Raw genomic sequence first — 24,636 nt, 5'->3', positions numbered from 1 at the left:
GCAATTAGATCAAGGCTTCGGTTGCTTCTTGACTCCGATTTCTCTCTTTCTTGATTTCAATCCATCGAGCACAGGGATATGGATCGAAGCTTGTTGTTGCTCCATGGCCGTGGTCGTCCCGTCCGGATTAGGAAAAGCAGGGATTAATAGGATTTAATTAAATCCTAACAATAGCTATGCCGGTTGTAGCACCTTGCAACTCCTCCCCCTCGATCTTACAACGCATATCAGGGGTGCTCACGGCACCGCCGCCCCTCCCTTTCGCCATTCGCAGCTCTTAGCGACATTGGCCCGCAGCAGAAAGTGGCATGACCATGACATGTGGTGCGGCCCGCATGAAGCGATTAGGGGCCGGGCGAGAAAAGCAATGCATGGGGCCCACCGTACGTAACGCCTCCGCATTAATCCTAGTCGGTCGATCAAAAGGAATCATTTACCTTAGTGAAATGAGGCTCCCTATGCACAATGTATTGGTACAATCTCTAACGTAGTGGGCCACAATTTGGTAGACACACCGGGGCTGTTTGGCAATGCTCCGCTCCACAGCTCCCGGAGCGGAGTTGGCGGAACTGTAGTTTAAAATGGCGGAGTTGCCATTTAGCCACTTCGTAGATTCCAAGAGTGGACCATTTTGGCATAAATTCTTCTGTTTTTTTTGGACTAATAATCCTCCCAGCTTTAAAGTGCGGCACGAAGGCTTCCCCTCAAAAAAAATGAGGCTCCCTTGCCTCACGTTTCAACGTCACTTTTCTCCATTATTTATTTTGCCCTTTTTTTTGCATCGTGCACCTAGTCCAGTAGATCTTCAAAGTCCTTCTAGGTATGAAATATACCTGATCGTCTACGCTATAAAGCCTAATTTGGAGAAATAATGAACTCCATTTGGGGACTAGAATGATAAAATACTTGCAAAATTCAGAGCACTGAAGCTTCCACCTTGCATACCAACCTGTTCTTATGAAATTTGATCACATAGATCGTAGCTCATTTGTGAAAACCCATCTACAAAAGTAGGAGGTATGTATCTAAAACCAAAGTACTCCCTCCGTTCCAAAATAGATGACTCAACTTTGTACTAACTTTAGTACAAAGTTGGGTCATCTATTTTAGAACGGAGGGAGTACATTATAAGCTAAGACTGTACATCACATTCACAAAGAATCAAATACAAAATCAGCCTAAACATTTACTGGAGTTAAATACTCTGGTTTTTATACCACGACACAACTTCACATTGTTATTTGCTCTCAGTCCACCCTCGACCCATATGGAGGACCATCTAATGCCTGAAAAATACACTTTAAAAACACAATGAATTAACACGAGTAGTCAGCAACCATGTTTGGTAGAGGTACAAAAGGACATCTCATCAAGCACACACAGCAACACAGGCAAAAAACACCACAAAACTGCAAGAGCACCAATATTCGCTTGCTCAAGAAGATAACCAAAAAAACCATAAATCACTCTGCAGAAAGACCAATGAACATCCCAGCAATCAATTTTGCAAAAACATCACATAAAAGAGGGAGTATATGACAATTAAGTAAATCAACGTTGCAAAGCATCAGCAGAAAGACCAATGACCATTCAGCAGCAGAGTTGCAAAAAAATATTAAAGCATTGGCGGACGGCAAGTTGGAACATTCTTTCAATCTGCAAGCCTTCATCATACTTCTTGCTTCAGCATACTTGTTCCCTGGAGTCCACTTAGCCAGCTCGGCAGAAGAGTTCAGAAAGATTGAGAATTACTCCCTCCGTAAAGAAATATAAGAGTTGATGGTGTTGGTGGTGGCAGTAGTGGTATAATAGTACCACCAGCAGGCAGAGCAAGCTAATAGTAGAGCCAATCCACCAGAGTGGCCAAGCAGACTTCCACAGGGAAGTGCATTCAAATCTCCAGTTCTTAGTGCACACAATGGAAATCATCAGGCAGCTAGATCAGAATGCTCCAATGACAAAGCCAAATATTTTCAACTGCAAATCTCAACATGAAGAGAACATAGCAACTATTTCCAAGAAGTTGTGTGTTTGAGATAAGTTGATAGTCAAAACAACTTCATCATCTAGGATTGTTACAGACCTGGGCATTCTGTGCATTTACCGGAGCCCACCTAGCAAGGCTGGTGTAAGATCTGAGATGTATGTACATATCAATATATGCTTGCATGATCCAATTTATTCCTAAGAGAAAATTGCTTCAAATATTTAGACGAGGGAGTAGGATCCACCACAGCAGGCAAAGCCAAGCTAAACTTCATCGGAGCAGACACTCCATTCTTTGTGCAAAGGTTAATCACCAGGCTGGCAACGCACATATTGCTCCTTGGGCTGGCCATAGTGGGAGCAACTTTAGCTAGTAACATAACGCTCCCCAAGACAAGTTTGCTTATGTGTCAAGTAGTTAGTGAGAGGTGTTTGTGGTAACATAATGTCACCATAACATAACACAACCAAAGGGAAAATGAGTCATCTAAGCAAATAAGGCTTCCATGATACTACCCATAGTCTATGAAGACTAGTGTCATATGCATGACACCAAGTTACTCCCCACTATGACTAACCTTATTAGATACACAAACACAGTACTATACAGATATTATTAACTTGATTCTCGTATCTGCTAATCTTGCTAATGTCTTAAGAACCCAACAAATACTTCCATGATGATTTCTACAGCAAAACACCGAGCAATAAACCATGGAAGGAATGCGCGCAGCCTCAAACTAAGATCAAATGCTCCTTAAACAAGCATAACATGAATCTAGTGGGGGCATTAATCGATCTGCAAAGCCTTCATAACATTTGCTTCTACAGTCTACACATCCATTCCCGGAGCCCATTTAGACTGCCATGTATGTACATGTGTGCATGCATGCATGTTGGGGTTTTTGCAACTTACTCCTGAGAGAAACCCAGCAAAGAAACAATCGATGGGATGGATCAAACATGGCAGCCAAGCAGGCTTCAACGGGAGAAATGGATTGAGATCTCCATTCTTAGGCTAATCATCAGGCTGGCAGTTTACACACAAGAAATCAGCAACCATGTCTGAGAGGTACGCAAGGAAATCTCAAGGTGCACAAACCAAACAGACAAAACCAAAACAGCAAAAGAAACAACATTCGGTTGTCAGAAAAGATCAGAAGAAGAGCTTTAATGAAACTGCAGAAACGCCCTAATCCAAAAAAACACCCTGATCATTAAGCAAACAGAGCTGCAAAACGCTATACAAACATATAGGAGCATTCTTTCAATCAGCCAAGCCTTCATTATTACTTCTGTCATCAACATATTTAATCCTGGAGTCCACTTAGCCAGCTCAGTCAAAAGAAATTAAGAGTTCAGGAGGGTTGAGTAGTTCCAGGCATGCAAGGAACACCAGTGATGGTGGAAGTAGTATTAGAGCAGCAGCAGCAGGAGCAGGAGGTATAGACCATCTCCAACAGATTCCCAAAAATCCCTTGGATTTGCCTATGCACCAAAGCGGCCAAGCGAGCTTCAACAGGAAAGTGCATTCAGATCTCCATTCTTTGTGGTAATCATCAGGCAGCTAGACCAGAATGCTCAAAAGGACAAGGCCAATATATTCAACTTCAAACATCAACACAAAACAAGAAAAAAAATTCTAAGTTGTGCATTTTAGAAAAATACTCCCTCCATCCCAAAATTCTTGTCTTAGATTTGTCTAGATACGGATGTATCTAATACTAAAACGTAACTAGATACATCCGTATTTAGACAAATGTAAGACAAGAATTTGGGGACGGAGGGAGTAATACAGAAACCAACAACTTTCTACTTGACAGAACTGAGCATTCTGTGCATTTGCCAAAAGCCTTCAAACTTTTGTATCTCCAAACACCGTCACCAGAGCCCACCTAACCGGTTGGTGGAAGATCAGAGAGAGATATAGTGTGCATACATGTTCCAAATTACTCCCTAAAAGCAAGTTGCTACATTATTTAGGAATGGAGGGAGTAGGATCCACCACGGCAGCCTAAGCACCGCAAGGTACAAAGGAGCTGAGAAAGCCTAGATATTCTGGCCTTCATCAGGCTGGCCATTTAGCCCATTCTACACACACATTCTCAGAGCCCATTTAGCCTGCTTTGTGCATATCCAATCTGCTACATTATTTAGGAATGGAGGGGGTAGGATCCACCACAGCAGCATAAGCTAGGTGTGCTTCAAAGAGCATTCAGGTCTCTATTCTTTATGCATAGGTAATCATCAGGCCGGCCAAGCACAAAAGGTTTAGTATCTGATAAACAAATACTAGCCCAAACATAAGATTCAGATCCAAACAAATCTTTCCATGATAACCACAGCAAAATACAGGGACCAAAGCATGCAATGAGGGCGGCAACTGTTCAGAACACAACAAATATTTCCATGATGATTTCTACAGCAAGACATCAAGCAATAAACCATGGAAGGAAAGCAGGCAGCCACAAACTAAGCTAAAATGCTCCTTAAACAAGCATAACATGAATCTAGTGGGGGCATTCAACGATCTGCCAAAACTTTTTGTGCGTACATGTGTGCATGCATGCATGTTGGGGTTTTTGCAATTTACTACTGAGAGAAACCCAGGAAAGAAACAAAGGATGGGATGAACCAAGCACACGGCCAAGCGACGGAGAAATGGATTCAGATCTCCATTTTTATGGCTAATTGTCAGGTTTGCAATTCACTTGACAAACCCCACCGAACACCCAACAACAAGTGCCTCGGACTAAAGCCCAGGCGGAGGAAACACACATGAAATCAGCAAATATGTAGGTACAAGGAAATTTCAAGGTGCACAAACCAAAAAAGACAATACCAAACAGAAAAAGGAACAACATTCAGTTGCAAGAAAAGATCAGAAGAATAGAGCTTAGCAGAAACACCCTAATCCAAAAAACACCCTAATGACCAATTAAGCAAACAGAGTTGCAAAATGCTATAAAAACATATATGAGCACTCTTTTGATCAGCCAAGCCTTCATTCATACTTCTTGCATCAACATATTTATTCCCTGGAGTCCATTTAACCAGCTCAGTCAAAGGCAATTAAGAGTTTAGGAGGGTTGAGTAGTACCAAGCATGCAAGGAACTGAAGTGATGGTAGTAGTAGTAGTGGTAGAAGAAGCAGCAGCAGCAGCAGCAGGAGGAGGTTAAGAGCAGCTCCAACGGACCCCAAAAAACCCTTGTAATTGCCAATCGACCAAAGCAGCCAAGCAAGCTTCAACAGGGAAGGGAATTCAGATCTCCATTCTTAGTGGTAATCATCAGGCAGCTAGACCAGAATGCTCAACGGACAAAGCAAATATATTAACTGCAAACATCAACACAAAACAAGAAAAAAATATTTCAAAGCGGCGCATTTGAGAAAACTAATACAGAGCCCAAACAACGTTCTCAACTAGAATAATACTATTACAGAACTCAGCATTCCGTGCATTTGCCAAAAGCCATCAAACTTTTTGTATCTCCAAACACCATCACAGGAGCCCAGAGTGTGCATACATGTTCCAATTCAAATCCAAAAATTGCTACATTATTTAGGAACAGAAGGAGTAGGATCCACCACCACAGCAGCCTAAGCTACGTTAGCTTCAACGGAGCTGAGAAACGAATACTATCAGATATTCATTCTAGCCTTGATCAAGCTGGCCAAGCACACAAGGTTCCGTATTTGACAAACAAATACTATCAGATATTCTGGCCTTGATTTTCATATCTGCTAATCTTGCTCGAGTCCAAATATAAGTACTACAATTCATAAAGAAGTTACGTTCAGATCCGGTCAAATCTTTCCTTACCATGAATCTAGTGGGGGGCATTCATCCAATCTGCCAAAGCCTTTTAGCTTTTGCTACTAGACATCCATTCCCAGAGCTCATTTAGGCTGCTTTGTGTGTACATGTGTGTGTGGGGGTGTTTGTAATGTACTGCCAAGAGAAACCCAGCCAAGAAACAAAGGAGGGGGAAGGCATCAATCAAGCACAGCAGGCCATGCGGGATTCACTGAACCACCTACCTCAATCAACAACAAATGGCTCCAGCTAAGAATTTTTCAATGAAAAACCCAGGCAGAAGTACTACAGAAGAAATTAACACAGGAAATCAGCAACCATGTGTGGAGGTACACAAGGAAATCTCAACGTGCACAAACCAATGAGAGCAACAATATTCAGTTGCCAGAAAAGATCACAAGAATAGAAATTTAAGGGCACTGCAGAAACACCCAATGGCCCTCCAAAACATACCCTAATGAGCATTAGGCAATCAGAGTTGCAAAACGCTATAGAAACATATAGGAGCATTCTTTTGATCAGCCAAGCCTTCATTTATACTTCTTGTCTCAACATATTTATTCCCTGGAGTCCGCTTAGCCAGCTCAGTCAAAGGAAATTACAAGCATCTTCATTCATACTTCTTGTTTCAACATATTTATTCCCTGGAGTCCACTTAGCCAGCTCAGTCAAAGGAAAACATTCAAAGGAACACCAGTGATGGAGGTAGCAGCAACAGCAGGTTAAGAGCATCTCTAGCAGATACCCCAAAAAAACCTGGAATTGCCAATGCAGCAGAGTGGCCAAGCAGGCTTCAACAGAAAAGTGCATTTAGATCTAGCTGTCATTTAGGTCTAGCTGTCTAATGCACACTATGGTAATCATTAGACAGCTAGATCAGAATGCTCCAATGACAAAGCAAATAGATATATGCAAACATCAACATGAAATGAGAAAAAAGCAACTATTTCAAAGAAGTTGTGCATTTGAGACAAAGTCCAAACAAGTTTCTCAACTATAACATTAATACAAAACCAAGAATTCTATGCATTAGCAAAGCCTTCATACTTTTTGTGTCTCCAAGCACTCTCACCGGAGCCCAGCTAGCCAGGTTGGTGGAAGATAATATATATGCGTGTGTGCATGCATGTTCCAATTCAGCAAGGAGGGAGTACACATCTTATATTTGTGGACGGAGGGAGTACATCATTTAGGAAAGGAGGGAGTAGGATCCACCACAGCAACCTAAGCTAGGCGAGCTTCAACGGAGCTGAGAAGAGCATTCAGACCTCAGAACTTCATTCTTTATGAAGAGGTGTAATCATCAGGCTGGCCAAGCACACAAGGTTCCGTATTTGATAAACAGATACTTACATATTCTGGCCTTGATTCCTGTATCTGCTAATCTTGCTATGTCCAAACGTAAGTACAACGATTCACACAAGTTTTGTTCAGAACCCAACAAATATTGCCATGATGATTTCTACAGCAAAACACCAGGGCATTAAACCATTGAAGGTAAGTTATGTTCAGAACTCAACAAATATTGCCATGATGATTTCTACAGCAAAACACCAGGGCATTAAACCATTGAGGGTGGGCAGCCAAGAAACCAGGATATTCAACAAGCACAGCGGCCAAGCAGGCTTCCACGGAGAAGTGGGTTCAGATCTCCATTCTTGAGGATAATCATCAGGGAACCCCACTTATCTGAACAAGGAAGTGCCTCCAGCTAAAAGAAATCATTGTGAAAATGCTCACACTGTATTTACCACAGTTAATAGCACCTAAATCAAGATAATAAAATGCATGGAGAAAAAAGATAAAAGGAAATTAGCATCAGAGATTCCCCTAGACGGATGCATCATTCACGGGAGCGCTGCAGAGTCCCTGTCTTGCTTGTTGTCATTTGCCAATTATGTTTGTACCGGATTTGTTGCAACGCAAATTTAGCAAACAACATCAGATTAAAATCCATAGGATAAACAGCTACGAATAGCAAACACCAGTGGAAGAGTGAGAAAAGATACTGTGAATTTAGATTAGCATCAGAGATTCCCCTAGACGAATGCATCATTCACGGCCCAATCTGAGCCAGAGCCGCTGCAGAGTCCCTGTCTTGCTTATCGTCATATGCTAAAACAAAATTTGACAAGGCAAAACACTCCATGGGAGGAAAGTGAGAATAGCATCAGAGATTACCCAAGAAACCCCGCCAAGATGGAAGAAAGAAAGAAAGCACAGCGTCCAAGCAGGTTTTGACGGAGAATTGTATTCAGATCTTCATTCTTAGGTTATTCATCAGGCTGGCAGTTCAGTCAACCACATACCTCAACAACAAAATGCCTCAAGACTGAGCATTTTCCATTCCAAAATGCTTAAACTGTATTCAATAAAAAATGCAGGCAGAAGTACTACAGAAGAAATTAACACAAGAAACCAGCAACCACAGCTGAGACATACACAATATAATCTCAAGGTGCACAAACCAATGAGAGCAACAATAAGGGCACTGCAGAAACACCCTACTGACCCTCCAAAAGTACAGCCAAATGGCAGTTAAGCAATCAGAGTTGCAAAACTCTATACAAACACATAGGAGAGCATTCTTTTGATCAGTCAGCTCGGTCAAAGGAAATTAAGGCCTCCTTTGGTTAGGAATATCATGGGGATAGAAAAATCATATGAAGTGAGATGACATGTATCTCAATTCCTATAAAACCTTGGAACTGCCAATGCACCAGAGTGGCCAAGCAGGCTTCAACAGGGAAGTGCATTTACATTAACAGGCAGCTAGATCAAAATGCTCCAATGTAGCCAATATATCTAACTGCAAACATCAACATGAAACAAGGAAAAAGCAACGATTTAAAATAAGTTGTGCATTTGAGATTAGCTAATACAGAGGCCAGACAACTCAACTAGAATAATATTACAGAACCAAGAACTATGCATTTGCAAAGCCTTCATACTTTTTGTGGCTTCAAACACTCTCACCGGAGCCCAGCCAGCCAGGTTGGTGGAAGATTATATATATATATATATATATACATACATATGTGTGTTGTGCATGTATGTTCCAATTTACTCCCAAGAGCAAATTGCTACATTATTTATGGAAGGAGGGAGTAGGATCCACCACAGCAGCCTAAGCTAGGTGAGCTTCAACGGAGCTGAGATCTCAGAACTTTATTCTTTATCCAAAGGTAATGTAATCATCAGGCTAGCCAAGCACACGAGGTTCCGTATTTGATAAATGAATACTCTTTACGTACTCTGGCCTTCGTTCTCGTTTCTTTTAATCTTGCTATGTCCAAACATAAGCACTACAATTCACACATAAGTTATGTTCAGATCCAAATAATATTCGCATGATGATTTCTACAGCAAACCACCAGGCATTGAACCATTAAAGGTGAACTGATACCAAACACTACTTATAAACAAGTAAACCATGAATCTAGTGGGGGGCATTCACCCGATCTGCCAAAGCCTTCATAACTTTTGCTTCTACACATCCATTCCCGGAGCCCATTCGGCCTGCTTCGTGCATACATGTATGTGTGTGTGTGTGCGAGATGCATGCATGCATGCATGTTGAATGTTGGGGGTTTTGCAATTTACTCCTGAGAGAAACCCAGCCAAGAAACAAATGCCATGACAGGTCAAGCACGGCGGCCAAGCGGGCTTCAACGGAGAAATGGATTCAGATCTCCGTTCTCGAGGATAATCATCAGGCTGACAGTTCAGTGCAACAACAAGGTGCCAAGTTAAAAGGAAATCACTGCGAAATGCTCATACTGTATTGAACACTGGTACAGGCAGCTAAATCAAAACAACAGAAGACAAAAAAACAGGGAGAAAAAAGCAAGTGAAGTGAAAATAGCATCAGAGATTCCCCTAGACGGATGCATCATCCGCGCCCCCGATTTGAAATCAGGAGCGCTGCAGAGTCCCTGTCTTGCTTATCGTCATATGCTAGTTATGCTTGTACCAAATTTGTTGCGGCACAGATTCATAAATCAGATTAAAATACAAAGTGGAAAAAAAGCTAGCAAACGCCAGTGGGGTTCAGGTGCGTTCAGGCCGAGACCAAGAGAGAAGATGGCGTGACTTAGATTAGCATCAGAGATTCCCCTAGACGAATGCATCATTCGCGGCCGGGGCCGCTGCAGAGTCCCTGTCTTGCTTATCGTCATATGCTAGTTTCATCTGTTCACGAGGCGAAACACTACAGCCTATTTATGCAGAAACAAAGCAAAGATGGTGCGGGAGGAAATTGGGAATAGCATCGGAGATTCCCCTAGACGGAATGCATCATTCGCGCCCCCCGATCTGAAATCGAGGGCGCTGCAGAGTCCCTGTCTTGCTTGTCGTCATCTGCCAGCTCTTGGCGAAACCCTAATCCTCTTCCACAAAAAATAAGATCCCCTCAACACCAAAGGGGAAAGCGAAGAACGCATTGAAGCAAAAAGAGAAGAAGCTGAGAAATGCAGCGAGAAGGAAATAGACCGAAGAACCATAGGGGGATTCGCGGTGAGACGGCTAATGGCTGGTGTGATTTCGCATGGAGGACTCGACTCGAGGGGGGATTACGGCTGGAGACGAATGAGGGCTGAGGATTTAGGGTTTGGAGGGGAGGGGAATATAAAGGGACAAAGCTGAGTGGTAACTGGGCCGGGCCTAGCTGCGTAAGAAGGCCGGAGTGATTTCTCCCGTTTTCTTTCTTTCGTTCTCTTGTTCTCCTTTTCGGCCTGCAAAGAAACAATTCGGTCTTCTCAAAAGAAAAAGAAAAAACAATTCGGCCCCCTCAAAAGGAAACATACAAATGTCTCAAAGACAATACAAATAATTTGGCAACGCCTTTTCAGTGCGTCGTCTGAGTAGGACTTGCCGGCGCTGCCAACTTCGTCACTGCTGAAAAAACTCTTGTCCATAATCATCTGGGTATGGGAGGCGGCGGCCGCCCCGGCAAGGGAAACACAACGGTGGAAAGATGGAGAAGAAGAAGTGGCTTCAGCGGCGATTATCAAGGGAAAAAAGCCCTGTCGGCACCATTAGGACGAAAACCATCTTGAATTCACGTCAAAATCACCCGGTGTGACATTTCTATCAGTTTTCTAAACGTTTAGGGTATAACTAATTCGGTTTTATAGTTCAGGGGTTATGGACCTATCAAGGAGGATTTTAGGGGGAAAAGTATACTTCTCTTGGAAAAACTAGATACCTCCTATTACAGCTCAATTTTTTTCCTAATGTCTTCGAAAAATAAGTTTTTTTGATAGAAAAATGAACACATGTTGAATTGATTTGATTTTCTCATGAACTAGGTAAAAAAATGTACCTAATCATCTGTGTATGTGTGTGTCATTGTGTTTTTTTTCTCAAAAAAGGTAATGTATTAATATCATGACAATATCAATTACACCTGACTTTGCAACAAAACGATATCAAGAGCTACTCAAGACATCAAGGATGTATAAAAAATGACTTCTCTTGGGGCGAACAATGTACAAAAAATCTGGATTAACAAAGGTAGTCTTGAGTCAAGGCTTCTAGCACAAGAAGATATAACAAGTCACAGTTCACACATCCTACGGGGAAAATGAAGACGCGATCAAACGAAAGTGACACAGAAAACAATCTCCGACAGACCAATGTCTGTCACTGAACAAGCAGATGAGCTCTAAAATTCACACAGCAAAGAATCATTAGCTGCAGATCAATTTTGTATACTGCTATACACAGGATTAGTACAAAGGTTGCACATAATGTGTATGACTGAATAGCAAAGGGAAAATGTTTCCTATTACACCGCTCTTGCAAACTCACCTCAAAAGTGCTCTAAAACTACACAAGGGTCTACGGAATGAACGAATCTCAGCTGAATCTGCTAAAACTTTCTGTCTAGCTGAATGGAACTATTGTCACCACTCTGTTCTTAAGAAGAATAAATGGAAGGCAATGAGTAGAGAAACAAAATAAAGAATCTGTGGCACTGAGGTGAAACTACTTTTGAGGTGAGCTCAGGCAATGCACATCTGCCATCAACTTCCTAGCTACTACCAGGAAAGAACACCAAAGTTCAGACAAGGATGCCAGGTGTTGCATTTCACTGGTCACTGCTAAATAGGAAAACTCAATCTGCATAGACTGCCCAATTATCCGTCAGGGCCAGTGCATCCCATGCCTTAGGCTTTGTTCTGGCCAACACACGCTTTATTCAGGGGGCGGCAACAAGAATACAAAGCCCGAGTTCTCCCGGATGAGTGGGGGCGGTTCGATATCAGATATGTCAATCTGCTGCATTGATTTGGATATGTCATCGACGGAGAACGGTATGCTGCATTTCAAAGTGCAGAAAGGTTAAGTAGGAGGCATTTGAGATGAGTTGTCATAGTATATGCAACTGATAGGAGTAGAGAGGTAGCAACCTTGAGTCATCATCCAGTAGAAACGAATTGCTTACAGGATTGTTGGAGTCTTCTGTCATCAATACTCTCATGTTTGATATGACCTAATTTTAAAAAATCATCTGTGATCAATTCTTATCTGGTTAGATGGAGCACAAGTATGACTACTGTGAAACATACCTCTGGGGACACGCTATGTGTTCCGTACTTGTCATCCCAGTACATAGTACTGATCCTGTATAGCTGTTGTATACTAAGTACCTGAACAGGATATTCAGGGTTGTTATAAAATTCCAAGGAAATCTAACTTTTCAAACAAAGGGGCGTAATGAAAGACTTAATGTATTTCTCCACTTACTGGACAGAGGTCATGACTTATTTCATCCAACGTTTTCTTTGGCTTTTGATGAATCACCTGGAAAAATGATATATGTGAGAGACATGTGCATGCAATTTGGCAAATGCACAATACTGCAATTATTTGTATCAATTCTTGTATCTCAAGTGTTGAGGTCCGCAGTATGTCCGCAAAGTCGAAATTCCGGCTTGTGGTTTTTTCTCGGTAGGAAAACTTTTAAAGGAAAAATAATAACTAAAAGGGTGTCCATTCTTCTAACACAATATTATATGCATTTTGGTGTGTGTGAGAGAAAATCAAAGGGGTGTTTCAGTCCGAACTCCAGAGTCATGTTGCAATCATTTTCTCATATCTTATCAGCAATAGCCTAGATACTTATTCTACCGAACAAATATTTGTGGAAGTCATGTTCTAAGAGCACATGAAAAGTCATACCAGGAAACCAATAGCTTGTCTAATATGTTTAAGCTCATCCCAGGCTGAACCTGCATACTGCAAGTACGAAAACACTAGATGAGTTAATCTCTAAAAAAACACTAGATGAGAAATCAATATTTGAGGCAGCTTTTTTACAACTATTAATCAACTCAGAAACTTCTTGGGGTAATGAACATGACAAAAATATCTTATTTGTACTTCGTTTTGCTGTTGATCACTGTAAATAACATAACATGATTTAGGCACAGCTATATGGTCTAGAACAATATGCAGGACTAAAACCCATTCAGAAAAATAGATGCTACCGTAGCTCTGCTGCCCCTTATTTATTTACCTCGTCAGTAGCTCTATAGCACCAATGCTCAAGTTCAGCCAATCCTGCTTTTACGTACTCGCCGTTACTGAATGAGCAGCACTCCCTTCTTAATAGAAGACTGAAGATAGATAATAATCATATGAAGCTCAGTCAACCAATTCTGGTGTTTACAGGCAATCAAACAGGTGTAGTTCATTTATTATGTAAATATATTTTACCTGTTAAATAGCTGTACATTGATGAAGGAGAATATCTGAGTGAATACTTTCCGCACCAAGAATGGAGGAACCTGGGGCAGTGATACAAACAAGTAGGATTTTATTAGATACATCTTTAATCATGTTAAATAAACATACACATAATTATGAGTAATGGTATTACAATTTACAACTGCTGAAGATATTGCTAGTTATACATGAAATAAAAGGAAACAACAAACTAACATTGTTCACTTTAAGTATGTTTAAGAAATTTCCGAGGCTTTTCACAATCCCTTGCCAGTGAGCAATCAAAGCTTGCTGTGCAGCTGTATTTGTGTTTGAACGAGAAGATCCTTTCATCATGCTTGCTCTTGATGTTCTTGGGGCCTGAATTGATGACGACAATAGCAAATATGATGCCAATTAAGCAGAAATAATGTACCCATATTTGTTATTCCACAAATAAAAGTCAAGCTAGTAAAATGACTATCATTCTCTGAACTTAGAAAGCATAGGCACCTGAATGCACAATCCGAGCAAAGGAGAGATCTCTTTCTTCAAATTATCCCGTATCATTCCATATATCTTCTCTACATATGCCGTAAGTTGCTGTTTAAACAGTAAAGCGGGATACTTGGCTTCCACTTGTCTCAGTGTCTCTACTCCACTAACCATGCTTCCATTTATTAGAGCAAGATTTACACCTTGTGGAGTCCCTCTGAAGCTCTGGAAAGAGAAAAACAGAATCACTCAGTAACTATTATGAAGCTTCTGTTAAAGAAGCAAAACTTGTGTACCTGTGTCATCCTTCCAAAAAGAGTAGCAGAGGACGACCGTCGACGCTGTGGAGCCATTCCTGTTGATCCACTCGCTTTCAGCGTCCGCTGAAGCAAAAGCAACAGCGTTGAAGCATTTGAGAGCCAATATGCTAAGACTTCGTTATTGTCCTGTGTCTATAAAACACAGAAAATGGTAATTCAGCATTACTGCAGATAATGATAAATTGATAGTAAGGTTGAATCACATGGTTAGAACCTCAATTGCATGTCCAATGGTCTGAATAATCCGATCAAAAACACTTGTCCGCTCTACTTCAAATGATCTCCAATGAAGAAGGCACTTGTATATAATACAAGCAGCAACTGGCCGATTCCCAGCAAATCCCAAATGCTGGGCTATGCACCTAATTAATAGATCTTGATTTTCCTGCTGCTTTTCATTTAGAGATTTCTGTGGCTTATCGTCTATGTCATATTCCTTTTTAGGAGAGGCTACAACAGCGGACTCCTGAAACACCAAAAGATTAAAAAAAAGATGGATATCAGTTTGATGCGATGTCCAGGAACCCCCCCCCCCCCCCCCATATATAGAGCAAGCATGCCCACTTACAGGAGTTATTTTTGAATCGCTAACTGATACATGACCACTTTCCGCATTCCTCTGTAAAAATTAAAAAGCAATGTATATTATCGATGTATTCTCCAAGATGGAACAAAGGATAAAACATAACTACTAACTGGCTCACCTGTAAATTCGACTTGGAACGTCCCGACAAAATTTTAGCTGGAGCCATTGAAACAGCTTGCTGACGAAGGACTTTATTTTCAGATTCTACATTAGATAACTTCTCCTCTAGCCTGAAGGAGAATATGCAGAGACTCAATGTCGCATAACATGATGACAATGTACTTAGATATTAACATGGCTGTAATTCGGAGTCCGCTATAGAGAAGAAAGAGAAGGGATTACAGTATGCATAACAAGCAACATGTGAAAAGCTTAACCTTCTCAGATAGTCCTGAAATTGGCGTATTTTTACTTCAGTCTCTTCTATCTTCTTTTGCTTTTCTTCATTTGCTTGTGCTTCCTCGGAGCGTTTCTTTTCTAATTCATCTGCTCTTTGTTTTTCTGATTGAAGCGAGGTCTACAGGCAAATGAGTTGGGGTACATCACAAAATTATTGAAAGTGAATCATCAAATGAAAGTGCTTAGTTATCTGATAGTATTTATTTGTGCAAAATTACTGGATGAACCAAACATTAGGAAATTCTGGTCAACAACTGCAATGGTGATAGTCTAGTAGATTGCGTACCTTAAGTTCATCTACCTCTGCTTTCAAGGTATGAACCTTCTCAGTGTCTTGGACTATAACCTCAGTTTCCTTTACCACAGGAGGTGCTTCCGCGATAGCCTTTTTAGCAGCTTCTCGTTCCTTTAGAAGCACTGCATTTGTCTCATCCAATTTAGCTTGCAGGGCATCCATGGAACTCTGAAATTTTGATAACTCCTGGGCTTTTGCTTCTTCCAAATCTGTCTGTATGCATATGAATTGATTTGTGTGAAATGATTGAAACAATAGACCCATTGCACATCAAAAGTACTTCTGTGAAGCAACAGGTCAAAATTATAGAAAAACAAGTCATGATTGTAACACATTTTTCTTATTTTAAGTGTTTATATGAAGCGGAAGATATACAACAACAAAATAAGTAACATTGTACCCGCATTCGCTTCTCTAACTGCACACGCCATGTAAGCTCTTCCACTGTCTTTTCAAGTTTATCCTTTGCTTGCTTGAGTGCACCCGTTTCCCTTGCTTCCTGATAAGAAGATAATAGCAGTGCATTAGAATAGAAGTGATAATTTTGTGCGTTGGTGCAACCTTATTACTGATTTTGTGAACTTAACAATACATAACTCTTGCTTCCTGAAGAAGATAATAGTAATGAACAATAAATGGTTTTGTGCTTTGAATGCACAGAAATTATGATTTTGCATGTCCCTTCATTAAGGGAGAATTGAAAACCAAAATCAGTACGTCACAAACTTAAGTAACGCAAACAGCACGTTAATAGATCCAAAAGCAAAGGTATAGTGCCCTAAAACAAAAGAAAAATAGTTCACAAGTTGGATGACAACTGAAACCCTAAATTCAGGACTGCAAGAGGCTATTAAGCATTGTTTAACCGAAGCTATCTATGCATTTCACTCTGGCCAGCCTCTATTATGTGCTTTTTTTCTTGATTGCTTGGACTAAACAATGAACCGAAGTAAATTCATTCTTTCTTCCTTCCAATTCATCAAAACACTCTCCTGTGGTGTTGAAGAACACACTTTTAAGATTGATTCCGTCAAGATTAAAAGGACTCCGCAATCTGAGGTGTGCAGCCAGCGAACTTCTCCATGCTATGATGTGTGCCCATATTTGGTGAACAACTAACACTGGAAAAGATGAAGGTTAAACTATGAGGGGGAAGAAACCCCCTAGCCTTCATCCTAAAGAAGATGGGAGACTCAAACCCAGGTGGGCTGAGTGGAACCATGTCTCACCAGCCATTTTCTGTAGGAAACCTCCCAAGATGATGGGTCGACTATGATGTTGATGGCGCACCACACAGTGGCTTTGGTAGTCCTCGTCTTTTAAAACTATCCGCTGCCCAACATCTACTCAGATTGCTTACCGCATTAAGTACTTGCAGTGCAAGGAGGCACAAGGGCCATGGCAAGCGGAAGGGGCCATTCATTGAAAGCGAGGTAGTCTACAGTGTTATAGCACTTCCACAAATTTCAACTTCAAATATAACAAACAAAAAGGGGCAAGTTTGTTTGAATAGCGGTATTTATCTTTTCCATCTTTTTCCTACTGATTTAATTTAGCACTTAACTTTTTTTTGTCAATTTGATTACTTCTAATGCATAATGGGTCTGAACTCACAATTTTATACGTAGGTACATGGCATCAAGAACACAAATAGAATTTTCTTGGAAAAGTTCTATTATGATTTGATGCCCAAAAAGAAGAAGGCAGTTGCATGAGTACGCCACATAGGGATAATCACATAGGATTAGCATGAGTTGGCTTATATAACAATGTTATAAAACCGTAAAAACAGCAGGTATAAATAGGACTAGGGAACTTTAAAAATCTGATGATAGGCGCTCTGCCCAGCCATTAAAGGAATCAAATTCACAGCACCAGTCCCAGGTGGACACGCCAGTAAGGACTGGCTATTCATGTTGTATCATGACTAATATCTATGTAACAATAGTGCATGGACCCGGATATCCAGCGAACGCCAAATTTTTAGGCATGGCAAAACAAATGTTTTTCATGGCAAGTTGTGTTCGCCGAGGATGGCAATTTTAGTTGGCGAGCATGGCAAATCCGCCTCAGTTCATTTTTTGCCAGGAAACTGCCGTGCTTGCAAACTTAATGTTTGGTTGCCATCCACACTTTGCCACACTTGTGTGCCACAAGTGTGGCATGCCACAGTTTTTGTGGTGGCCAAATTGGTCGCCACACTTGCGGCGCCACAAGTGTGGCATGCCACAGTTTTTGTGGTGGCCAAATTGGTCGCCACACTTGTGGCAAAAGTTGGCTAGCAACTGAGTCTATGACAAGTGGGGTATGTGACTGAAAAAGTGTGGCATGCCACAACTGTGGCTGCAACCAAACATTTGCCTCAATTTGCCACACTTCTGGCACAAAAGTGTGGCAAAGTGTGGATGGCAACCAAACATGCCCTGAGAATTTGCCATCCTCGCACCAATACAAATTGCCATGAAAAGAAAATCGTTCGATTTGCCATGTCTAAAATTCTGAAGTCAGATTTTTAGCCTTTCCGTAGTTCAATTTACTGTGGTAATACACATACCATTTTAAGTTTCCTGAGTTCTTTCCTTGCAATCCTTCCCCGCCATCTGCATTGTGCAACAATGGCTGCAGCCTTTAACTTCTTATGGTATGAATGAGCTCGATGGCACCTATAACGAGCCTGTAACAGAGAATCAGGACTTTAGGAATATATCATGTGTTGAGCCAGTAACAAGCTGCATAGCAGTTCTCCTAGGATTTTACCGAACCCAGATAAAAACAAGAGCTGCATAATTGTGTAGTCTTATTATTTTGGAAGAACTGAAGGGCACCTGAATTGTAACCGCTGCCTTAGATCGCTTTTTATGTCTGAACCCATTCCTTGCTGCCATTGCACGCAATGCTGTTTGTATTACGAGAACTGAAGAAACTTGCAGTTTGTAGGACCTCCTAGCCTGATGCCCACGTTGGTTTTTCTGAATTTTGACAGAAGCTGCTTGCCTCCGCATGCGATCATAGAGTTTACAAGCCAATGTTCCTAAAACACAAAGTGTGGTTTTAGCATTATTGGTAAAATGAAAATTCACCTGGTCTACAGTTAAGTACAAGCCAAACAGACCTCTCCAAACTGCCTGAAAACATACAGATGCCTTCCTCAAAGAAACAAACTTCTTCCGCATGATATGTGTTCGCATTTTCCCTTGAATTGTTTTTGCAGCAACACTGAGAACTTCAATTCTTCTAGCATCTAATTCAGCCATCTGTCCGGCTCTCAGAAAAACTTTTGTTTTACCTATCTGAAAAGTACAAACAAGTGACAGTGTAAGCTAAATAATTAAATTCTGACGATATTGTATTTGCCCTTTTTTTCTGCTAGCACTGTAAGGCCACCCTGCATGCGATAATCTGACAGTTCAAACCTATATAAGCTACAAATTAGTCCGATAGTTCAAACCTATATAAGCTACAAATGAAGCAAGTAAACCAGTTTTGTTACAGTATTTCCTTTACCAGATCATTAATATTTATCCAATGTATGCTAGGCATTCAAAGAAGATAGAACATTTTCAGTTCAAAAAAAGAAACAGAAGATTGAACATTTAATAGAAAGAAATGTGCCAAGGCAGAGATGAACAGTTAAGGTTAGTTACCTGAAAGCCTACAAGACCCTTCTTTTCCAGAATCCTCTTGCATGCAGCCTTTTCATCACAACTATTGAGATACAAAAAAAAAATCTTAGCTATTGTCACTTTTATATGCAAATAAAAACTCTTGATGATGATTCAGTGATGTTAACTACAAATCTGCATGACTAATAAGAACTTACTTTCCTTCAATGGTATCTGGAGCGAGTATTCCAAAACGATGCAAAAACTCATAAAATGTGCGACGTGTAGGATAACCGGCACAACTGATCCTGATTGCCTCAAGTACACCCTGATGATACACGGCATGCAATTAAATGTAACTTTGTGAGATAGATCAAACCTCCATTAAATTGCAGTACAGTAAAAAAACAGATATTAGGTCAGAGGCACTTACACCACAACGCAACTGTTGCATAACATTGACATTCTCAAAAATTGCCGGTTTTAGGACATTGTTTGGCTTAACACATCTGATATAATGAGGTTCAGTAGAATTTAATGTTTCCATAAGAGCTTGAAGTTGTTGCTGCCACACAAAAAATCAGCGGTTGGTAAAAATTAGTCATGCATAATATTATTACTGAAGAAGAAATAGAGATGCTGATAGGTAGATATAGAACTGGCAGAAAATTCTAAAGGATAATCATGCAGAACTGAAAGAGGGGGGAAACCTTGAAGCGTGCACCAATCGAAGAAAACTTCGAGGATTTTGATGTTTCTTCTGGCGGAGGAGGAAATAATCCTGCGATAAAGGAGCATCTAGAAGCACTCAGTAGCTCCTGGTGCTCTGCCACAACGTAGTCTTTGTTTTTGTCAAGGAATTGGTCAGACTGATACATCACCTGCATACCGCAAGTATAAGTATCAGTTAAAACCCGACAATATCCTGGAGCAATTGAATTTGATGAATAAAAGCTAACCTCTCCAGCGTAGTGAGCGATTGCAAAATCTGTGCGAGATAGCTTAGGTTTGACAAACCGTTTATGCTTTTGAAAAGTCTGGTACAGCTTCTGGGCAAAGGTCTCGTGTGTTGACTTGGGAAACATACTGAAGAACAGTTAAATAGACAACAATTATAACATAGTTTTGCATCTTAACGACAGACATTAATTCAAATATTCAACTAAACATACACAGTAAAATAGAATTGATTAAATGAACAAAGCAAGGATATGGTAAGCATACCATGCCTCATCTAGAAGTGCAATAACGCCACCAGGTTTCTGCCGAGGGATATTTCAGTAATACATGCAAAAGAAATGAGTGAGCATCAATTGCAAAACTGATTTTAAAAGATGTAAAATAAGCACAAGAAAAAGACGTGTATTTGCCTGCCTAAAATAGGGCTTCTCTGGTTATGCAAACTTGTGGAGGCTAGTCGGCACTAAAGCTCTACGAGCCCTGCCACTGCATGCATGACCTCCAGACAATGTGGGGTCTTACTTTTGCTTATTCTAGGCTTGCTTAGTTTAGCCTCGATTGTTTCTTTCTTAACTTCTATTCATTTTTGGTCTTTTGGTCGAAGACAGCATGACTGGTTTGTAAATGGAGTGCTTCATTTGATCGAGAGAAAAAATGATTGATCTTGTTTTAACCTTGCCAGCCTTGCCCATTAGGTGAAGCTTAACTTTGGCCAAATAGGCACTAACTGAGAAGTATTGGATTGCACTCTACAGCAGCACGACCCTATTACAATACTTGAGATTTCCCATCAATATACTGGATGCAATTAAACTGATTAAGATCTTACAAATCCTTTATCCATTCATGTACAATGGTTACACATACCTTCTCAATAAGATCAAGAACATCTTGATTATCGACAAACTCAATATAGCTCCAATCAATTTGTTCTTTAGTGTATTCCTCTTGCTCCATCTTAAAAACGTGCTGAAAAAGATCATAGAGGCACCTTTCAAGTAAATATATGTTCTTTAGTTGTCAAACGGCTATGGGTGTTTGGTGTACATGAACCATTTCTTGTGAGCAAGTGTTACCTGATTGAAATGTTGCTGTAATTTCTCATTTGTATAATTAATACAGAACTGTTCAAAACTGCAGAAAACATTATTTGCCAATTTGTGAGAACAATCTAGTGGATTATAAATACAATACTGGACAGCAGTAAATCTGTAAATTTTACCTGTTTGACTTAAAGCTCTCAAAACCATAGATATCCAGGACACCAATAAGACATTTAGAGTTAGCATCTTGCCCGATGGAACTATTAATTTTATCAACAAGCCTGCAATATAATGATGGGTTGAAACAATGAATGCAATCTTTCTCCTGTGTTGCAATGGAATTTGGACACTTGTAACATATATATGTAATAAAGAACAAAAGGACACTATTCTATACCAATCGAACAAGCGGGAATATATTGTCTTTGCAAAACCATCCCTGCTGATAGTTGCGCTGTAAGGATCAAGACTCCTTTTTATAACCTCCTCTGGTGTTACCATGACACGCTTACAGAGAGCATCTGTCAAAGCTCCAGGATCACACCTGACATAGAATACAAGGCAATCATTGGAGCTTGCACGTAGTAATACTAATACCATACATTAGAGAAAGAACTAAATAAAGGTAGTTACATAAGGAGTTCGGCAGCTGTTTCAAGATGGAACTTAGATTTGTCATCTTTCAAAACTGAGGAATCAGCTTCTTTCCCCTTGGCAAATTCAATGTTGCCAATATGAAGAATAGCTGCAACCACCCTGAAAATAGCATCCTGAAGACAAATTAAGTGCAAGCAAGTGAGAAACAAAATCAGTTCAGGCAGCCACCAATCATATCAAAGAACATATAGGATTGAGTTACCTGTTCCTGGGTACTGATACCAACAATATCCATTGCTCTTCTGGTAGCTAAATATTCACGAGCATCACTGACCCCAACCAAATCGTAGCAATTTGATTTATTAAGATAATGATAAGTCCTAGGATGTTCTAATTTGTACTTATCAAGTTCCTGAAAATTGAATGCCAGTGCAGATTATTTGTGTTAGGTACCAAATCTCAAGTTAGTGTAAGAAAACACCAACAGTGAGTTCATTGAGACCCACAAGAAGTACCGAAGGAGAATATTGATCGTTACCTCCTGTGGTGCCGCACAAAGGAGATAAAAGCAGTGGTAGTTGCGTTCAGGATCAGAAATTTGGCATACTCGTGACCTTTCAAGCAGGTATGTTCTGACAGCAGCACCTGAGATCCTCCCATGCTTATCAAATTGAATCTCAACAAACTTACCAAATCGACTGCACCAAACATTGGGACAAATAATGAGATCCGAACATATATATACACCTCCATGATTTGGAACCATGCAAGTAAACTTATACACGCAGTTTTTTTTTCTAATCTGGCCTACCTAGAATTGTTATTTCTGACAGTCTTGGCATTGCCAAAAGCTTCAAGGACTGGATTTGACTGCAGATATAAGAATTTAAAATAGAAAAGTTCAATTGATGCATTAATAACTAAACATTACAACTGTCTTGCATGGCTAAGTACTGGCTGCCTTACTTCAAGAACTTGTTGTTCTACTGTTCTTCCTTCTGTTGCAGCGCGGCCACCCAAATAGGCAAGATACTGCATAAGCATTTTTGTTGTTTCTGTTTTACCAGCACCACTCTCACCACTCACGAGAATAGAGTTGCTCCTTCCTTCATGAATCATAGCCCTATTACATGTAAATATAACAATGAGATCAACCAGTCCTCTGAGGAAATACTAAAACAGTTTTCGGCTATGTTTACTTACCTGTATGCAACATCTGCGACAGCAAAAACATGCGGACTTAACTCACCAAATGGTGCACCCTTGTACTGTTGCATCATATGTGAGTCATATAAATGTTGCAATCTTTGGAAAGGATTCACAGCAATGAGAATATTTCCAGTGTATGTCTGCCCAAACAAAGACATATCAGTCATAAGAAACATTACCTGAGTTCCAAAAATTAAACTCAAGACAGTACAGCTAACATAACGGCATATCTAGAGCAAGTGGCCAAGCAGCAAGCAGTAATAAAGATGAACATACATAGATTTCATTAAGTTCATATCTGGTGGCCAAATTCTGCAAAACTCCTGGCTCATGGAGATAGGAGAGCTTTGTCATGTCATCAACTCCACCAGCAGCTGCTTCCATATCTTTGGGATATAATTTCGACAATTTTTGAACGATCTAAAATTGTGACAGTAAACATAAGTATCGGTATTTTACCAAACTGAATGCCCATAAGTACCAGTATTATACAGCACAACTTACCTTTTTTCCATTGGCTACTTGGATCTCAGCCTCTTCGCCATTGATCTTAACAACTTCTCCATCGACCCAAGCAACATCAGGCTCTTCAGCCCACACATGTGAGCCTACTATAATGTTAACTTTCGTCCCCTGGAAATGAAAATATACGTCTCTCAATTATGCTAGCCTCTGAATAAACGATGACAATGCATTTGCATTTCACAATGCCGAAAGCTGAAAGTAATAACAATAAGAAAGAATTCGCTTGGATCCGAAATCTATTGCCTCAATCAGGAATCTAGTCTCCATCCATTCAATGCAATTGCAATGCTAGGCATAACTCTACCGAATCCTTGGGTAAAAACTATGCAACCAATCACCACGATTCAGACCGGGGAAACAGGGGAACAATCGCGACCCTGGCTAAACACCGCTTTGCCACTGCATTTTACTCAAGCGGTCGCAAACCACACGAGGCGAGTTTACCATTTCGCCGGCCGGTGGAGGATGATCAGTTGGACGCTGTGGGCGACGGGGCGGACGAACTCATATCCCTCTTCCCCGCGCTCGTGCTCGCCGGACCCCCTCCGTACGCCGTCGTCTTCGTCGTCCCGTCGTCGCCGCCGCGCGCCTCGGAGGAGGGAGAGGTGGTGGTGCGGTGCAAAAGCGGGGGAGTGGGGAGGGGGAAGGGGATGTGTAGAAGGCAGGCGGTGTGGGGCGGAGAGGGTGCAGTACGTGGAGCGGCCATGGCTGGCCTCGCCTCGATCTCTGCGGGGCGCCATGGATTAGGGGCGGAGCTGGACATGCGGCATGGGTTGAGGTTGAACCCCCGAATTCCGGGAAAACAATCCGCTATTAGTAGTTGTGAGTGAAACACAGGCTCAGGCACACCCGAGCCAAATACATTGCGCTATGGCTGTCGCATTATTCCTGACTTTATTTTAAAATTTCTGGCAACATGCTTTGATTGAAAGAAGATGTTTTTATCGACGACGAGGTGTCTACGTGACTTTATAAATTTCAAGATGATATACCGACTCAGTTTTTCGAAAATGCTCATAAAGATAGAGTATGCATGCGTGCGGTCACAAAAGTGAATGTATATGCGTATGTATAAGCGCTTACATTTGTAT

At 40.9% G+C, this 24,636-nt stretch overlaps 1 protein-coding gene, 1 long non-coding RNA gene, 1 other non-coding gene and 4 pseudogenes across 3 annotated transcripts; all 7 read right to left on the bottom strand.

Moving 5' to 3' along the window:
- Positions 1 to 1,133: 1,133 nt before the first annotated feature.
- On the bottom strand, positions 1,134 to 10,423 carry LOC147958780 (uncharacterized). The gene is made up of 2 exons (XR_015611954.1): positions 5,811 to 10,423; positions 1,134 to 5,323 (listed from the first exon to the last, which is right to left on the bottom strand). It is a non-coding gene; the product is annotated as an uncharacterized LOC147958780 (long non-coding RNA).
- On the bottom strand, positions 7,617 to 7,699 carry LOC125526176 (small nucleolar RNA R44/J54/Z268 family; annotated as a pseudogene).
- LOC125526171 (small nucleolar RNA R44/J54/Z268 family) lies at positions 7,826 to 7,923 on the bottom strand. Its single transcript, XR_007291591.2, has one exon. It is a non-coding gene; the product is annotated as a small nucleolar RNA R44/J54/Z268 family (small nucleolar RNA).
- Positions 9,666 to 9,765, bottom strand: LOC125526172 (small nucleolar RNA R44/J54/Z268 family; annotated as a pseudogene).
- Positions 9,903 to 9,989, bottom strand: LOC125526174 (small nucleolar RNA R44/J54/Z268 family; annotated as a pseudogene).
- On the bottom strand, positions 10,069 to 10,170 carry LOC125526175 (small nucleolar RNA R44/J54/Z268 family; annotated as a pseudogene).
- A 1,052-nt stretch (positions 10,424 to 11,475) lies between the features above and the next one.
- Positions 11,476 to 24,350, bottom strand: LOC125526012 (myosin-11). The gene is made up of 38 exons (XM_048691031.2): positions 23,990 to 24,350; positions 23,525 to 23,653; positions 23,297 to 23,440; positions 23,015 to 23,160; positions 22,778 to 22,934; positions 22,623 to 22,681; positions 22,350 to 22,509; positions 22,074 to 22,223; positions 21,848 to 21,984; positions 21,612 to 21,758; positions 21,394 to 21,495; positions 21,248 to 21,305; positions 21,039 to 21,140; positions 20,436 to 20,473; positions 20,171 to 20,297; positions 19,922 to 20,092; positions 19,645 to 19,776; positions 19,430 to 19,539; positions 19,254 to 19,314; positions 18,722 to 18,899; positions 18,435 to 18,640; positions 18,164 to 18,283; positions 16,010 to 16,108; positions 15,601 to 15,822; positions 15,293 to 15,432; positions 15,034 to 15,145; positions 14,898 to 14,948; positions 14,544 to 14,795; positions 14,306 to 14,461; positions 14,028 to 14,234; positions 13,752 to 13,895; positions 13,527 to 13,597; positions 13,327 to 13,426; positions 12,990 to 13,046; positions 12,555 to 12,611; positions 12,377 to 12,457; positions 12,218 to 12,300; positions 11,476 to 12,126 (listed from the first exon to the last, which is right to left on the bottom strand). The coding sequence occupies exons 1-38, from the start codon at positions 23,990 to 23,992 to the stop codon at positions 12,003 to 12,005; spliced, it is 4,593 nt and encodes a 1,530-aa protein (XP_048546988.1). The 5' UTR covers positions 23,993 to 24,350; the 3' UTR covers positions 11,476 to 12,002.
- Between the last annotated feature and the right edge of the window lie 286 nt (positions 24,351 to 24,636).

This window comes from Triticum urartu, chromosome 7A (assembly GCF_056163025.1).
Source record: "Triticum urartu cultivar PI428250 chromosome 7A, HENAU_Tu73, whole genome shotgun sequence".
Classification (NCBI taxonomy): Eukaryota; Viridiplantae; Streptophyta; class Magnoliopsida; order Poales; family Poaceae; genus Triticum; species Triticum urartu.
The sequence above is the reverse complement of the archived record's forward strand: the minus strand, read 5'-3'. Positions and strand labels throughout refer to the sequence as shown.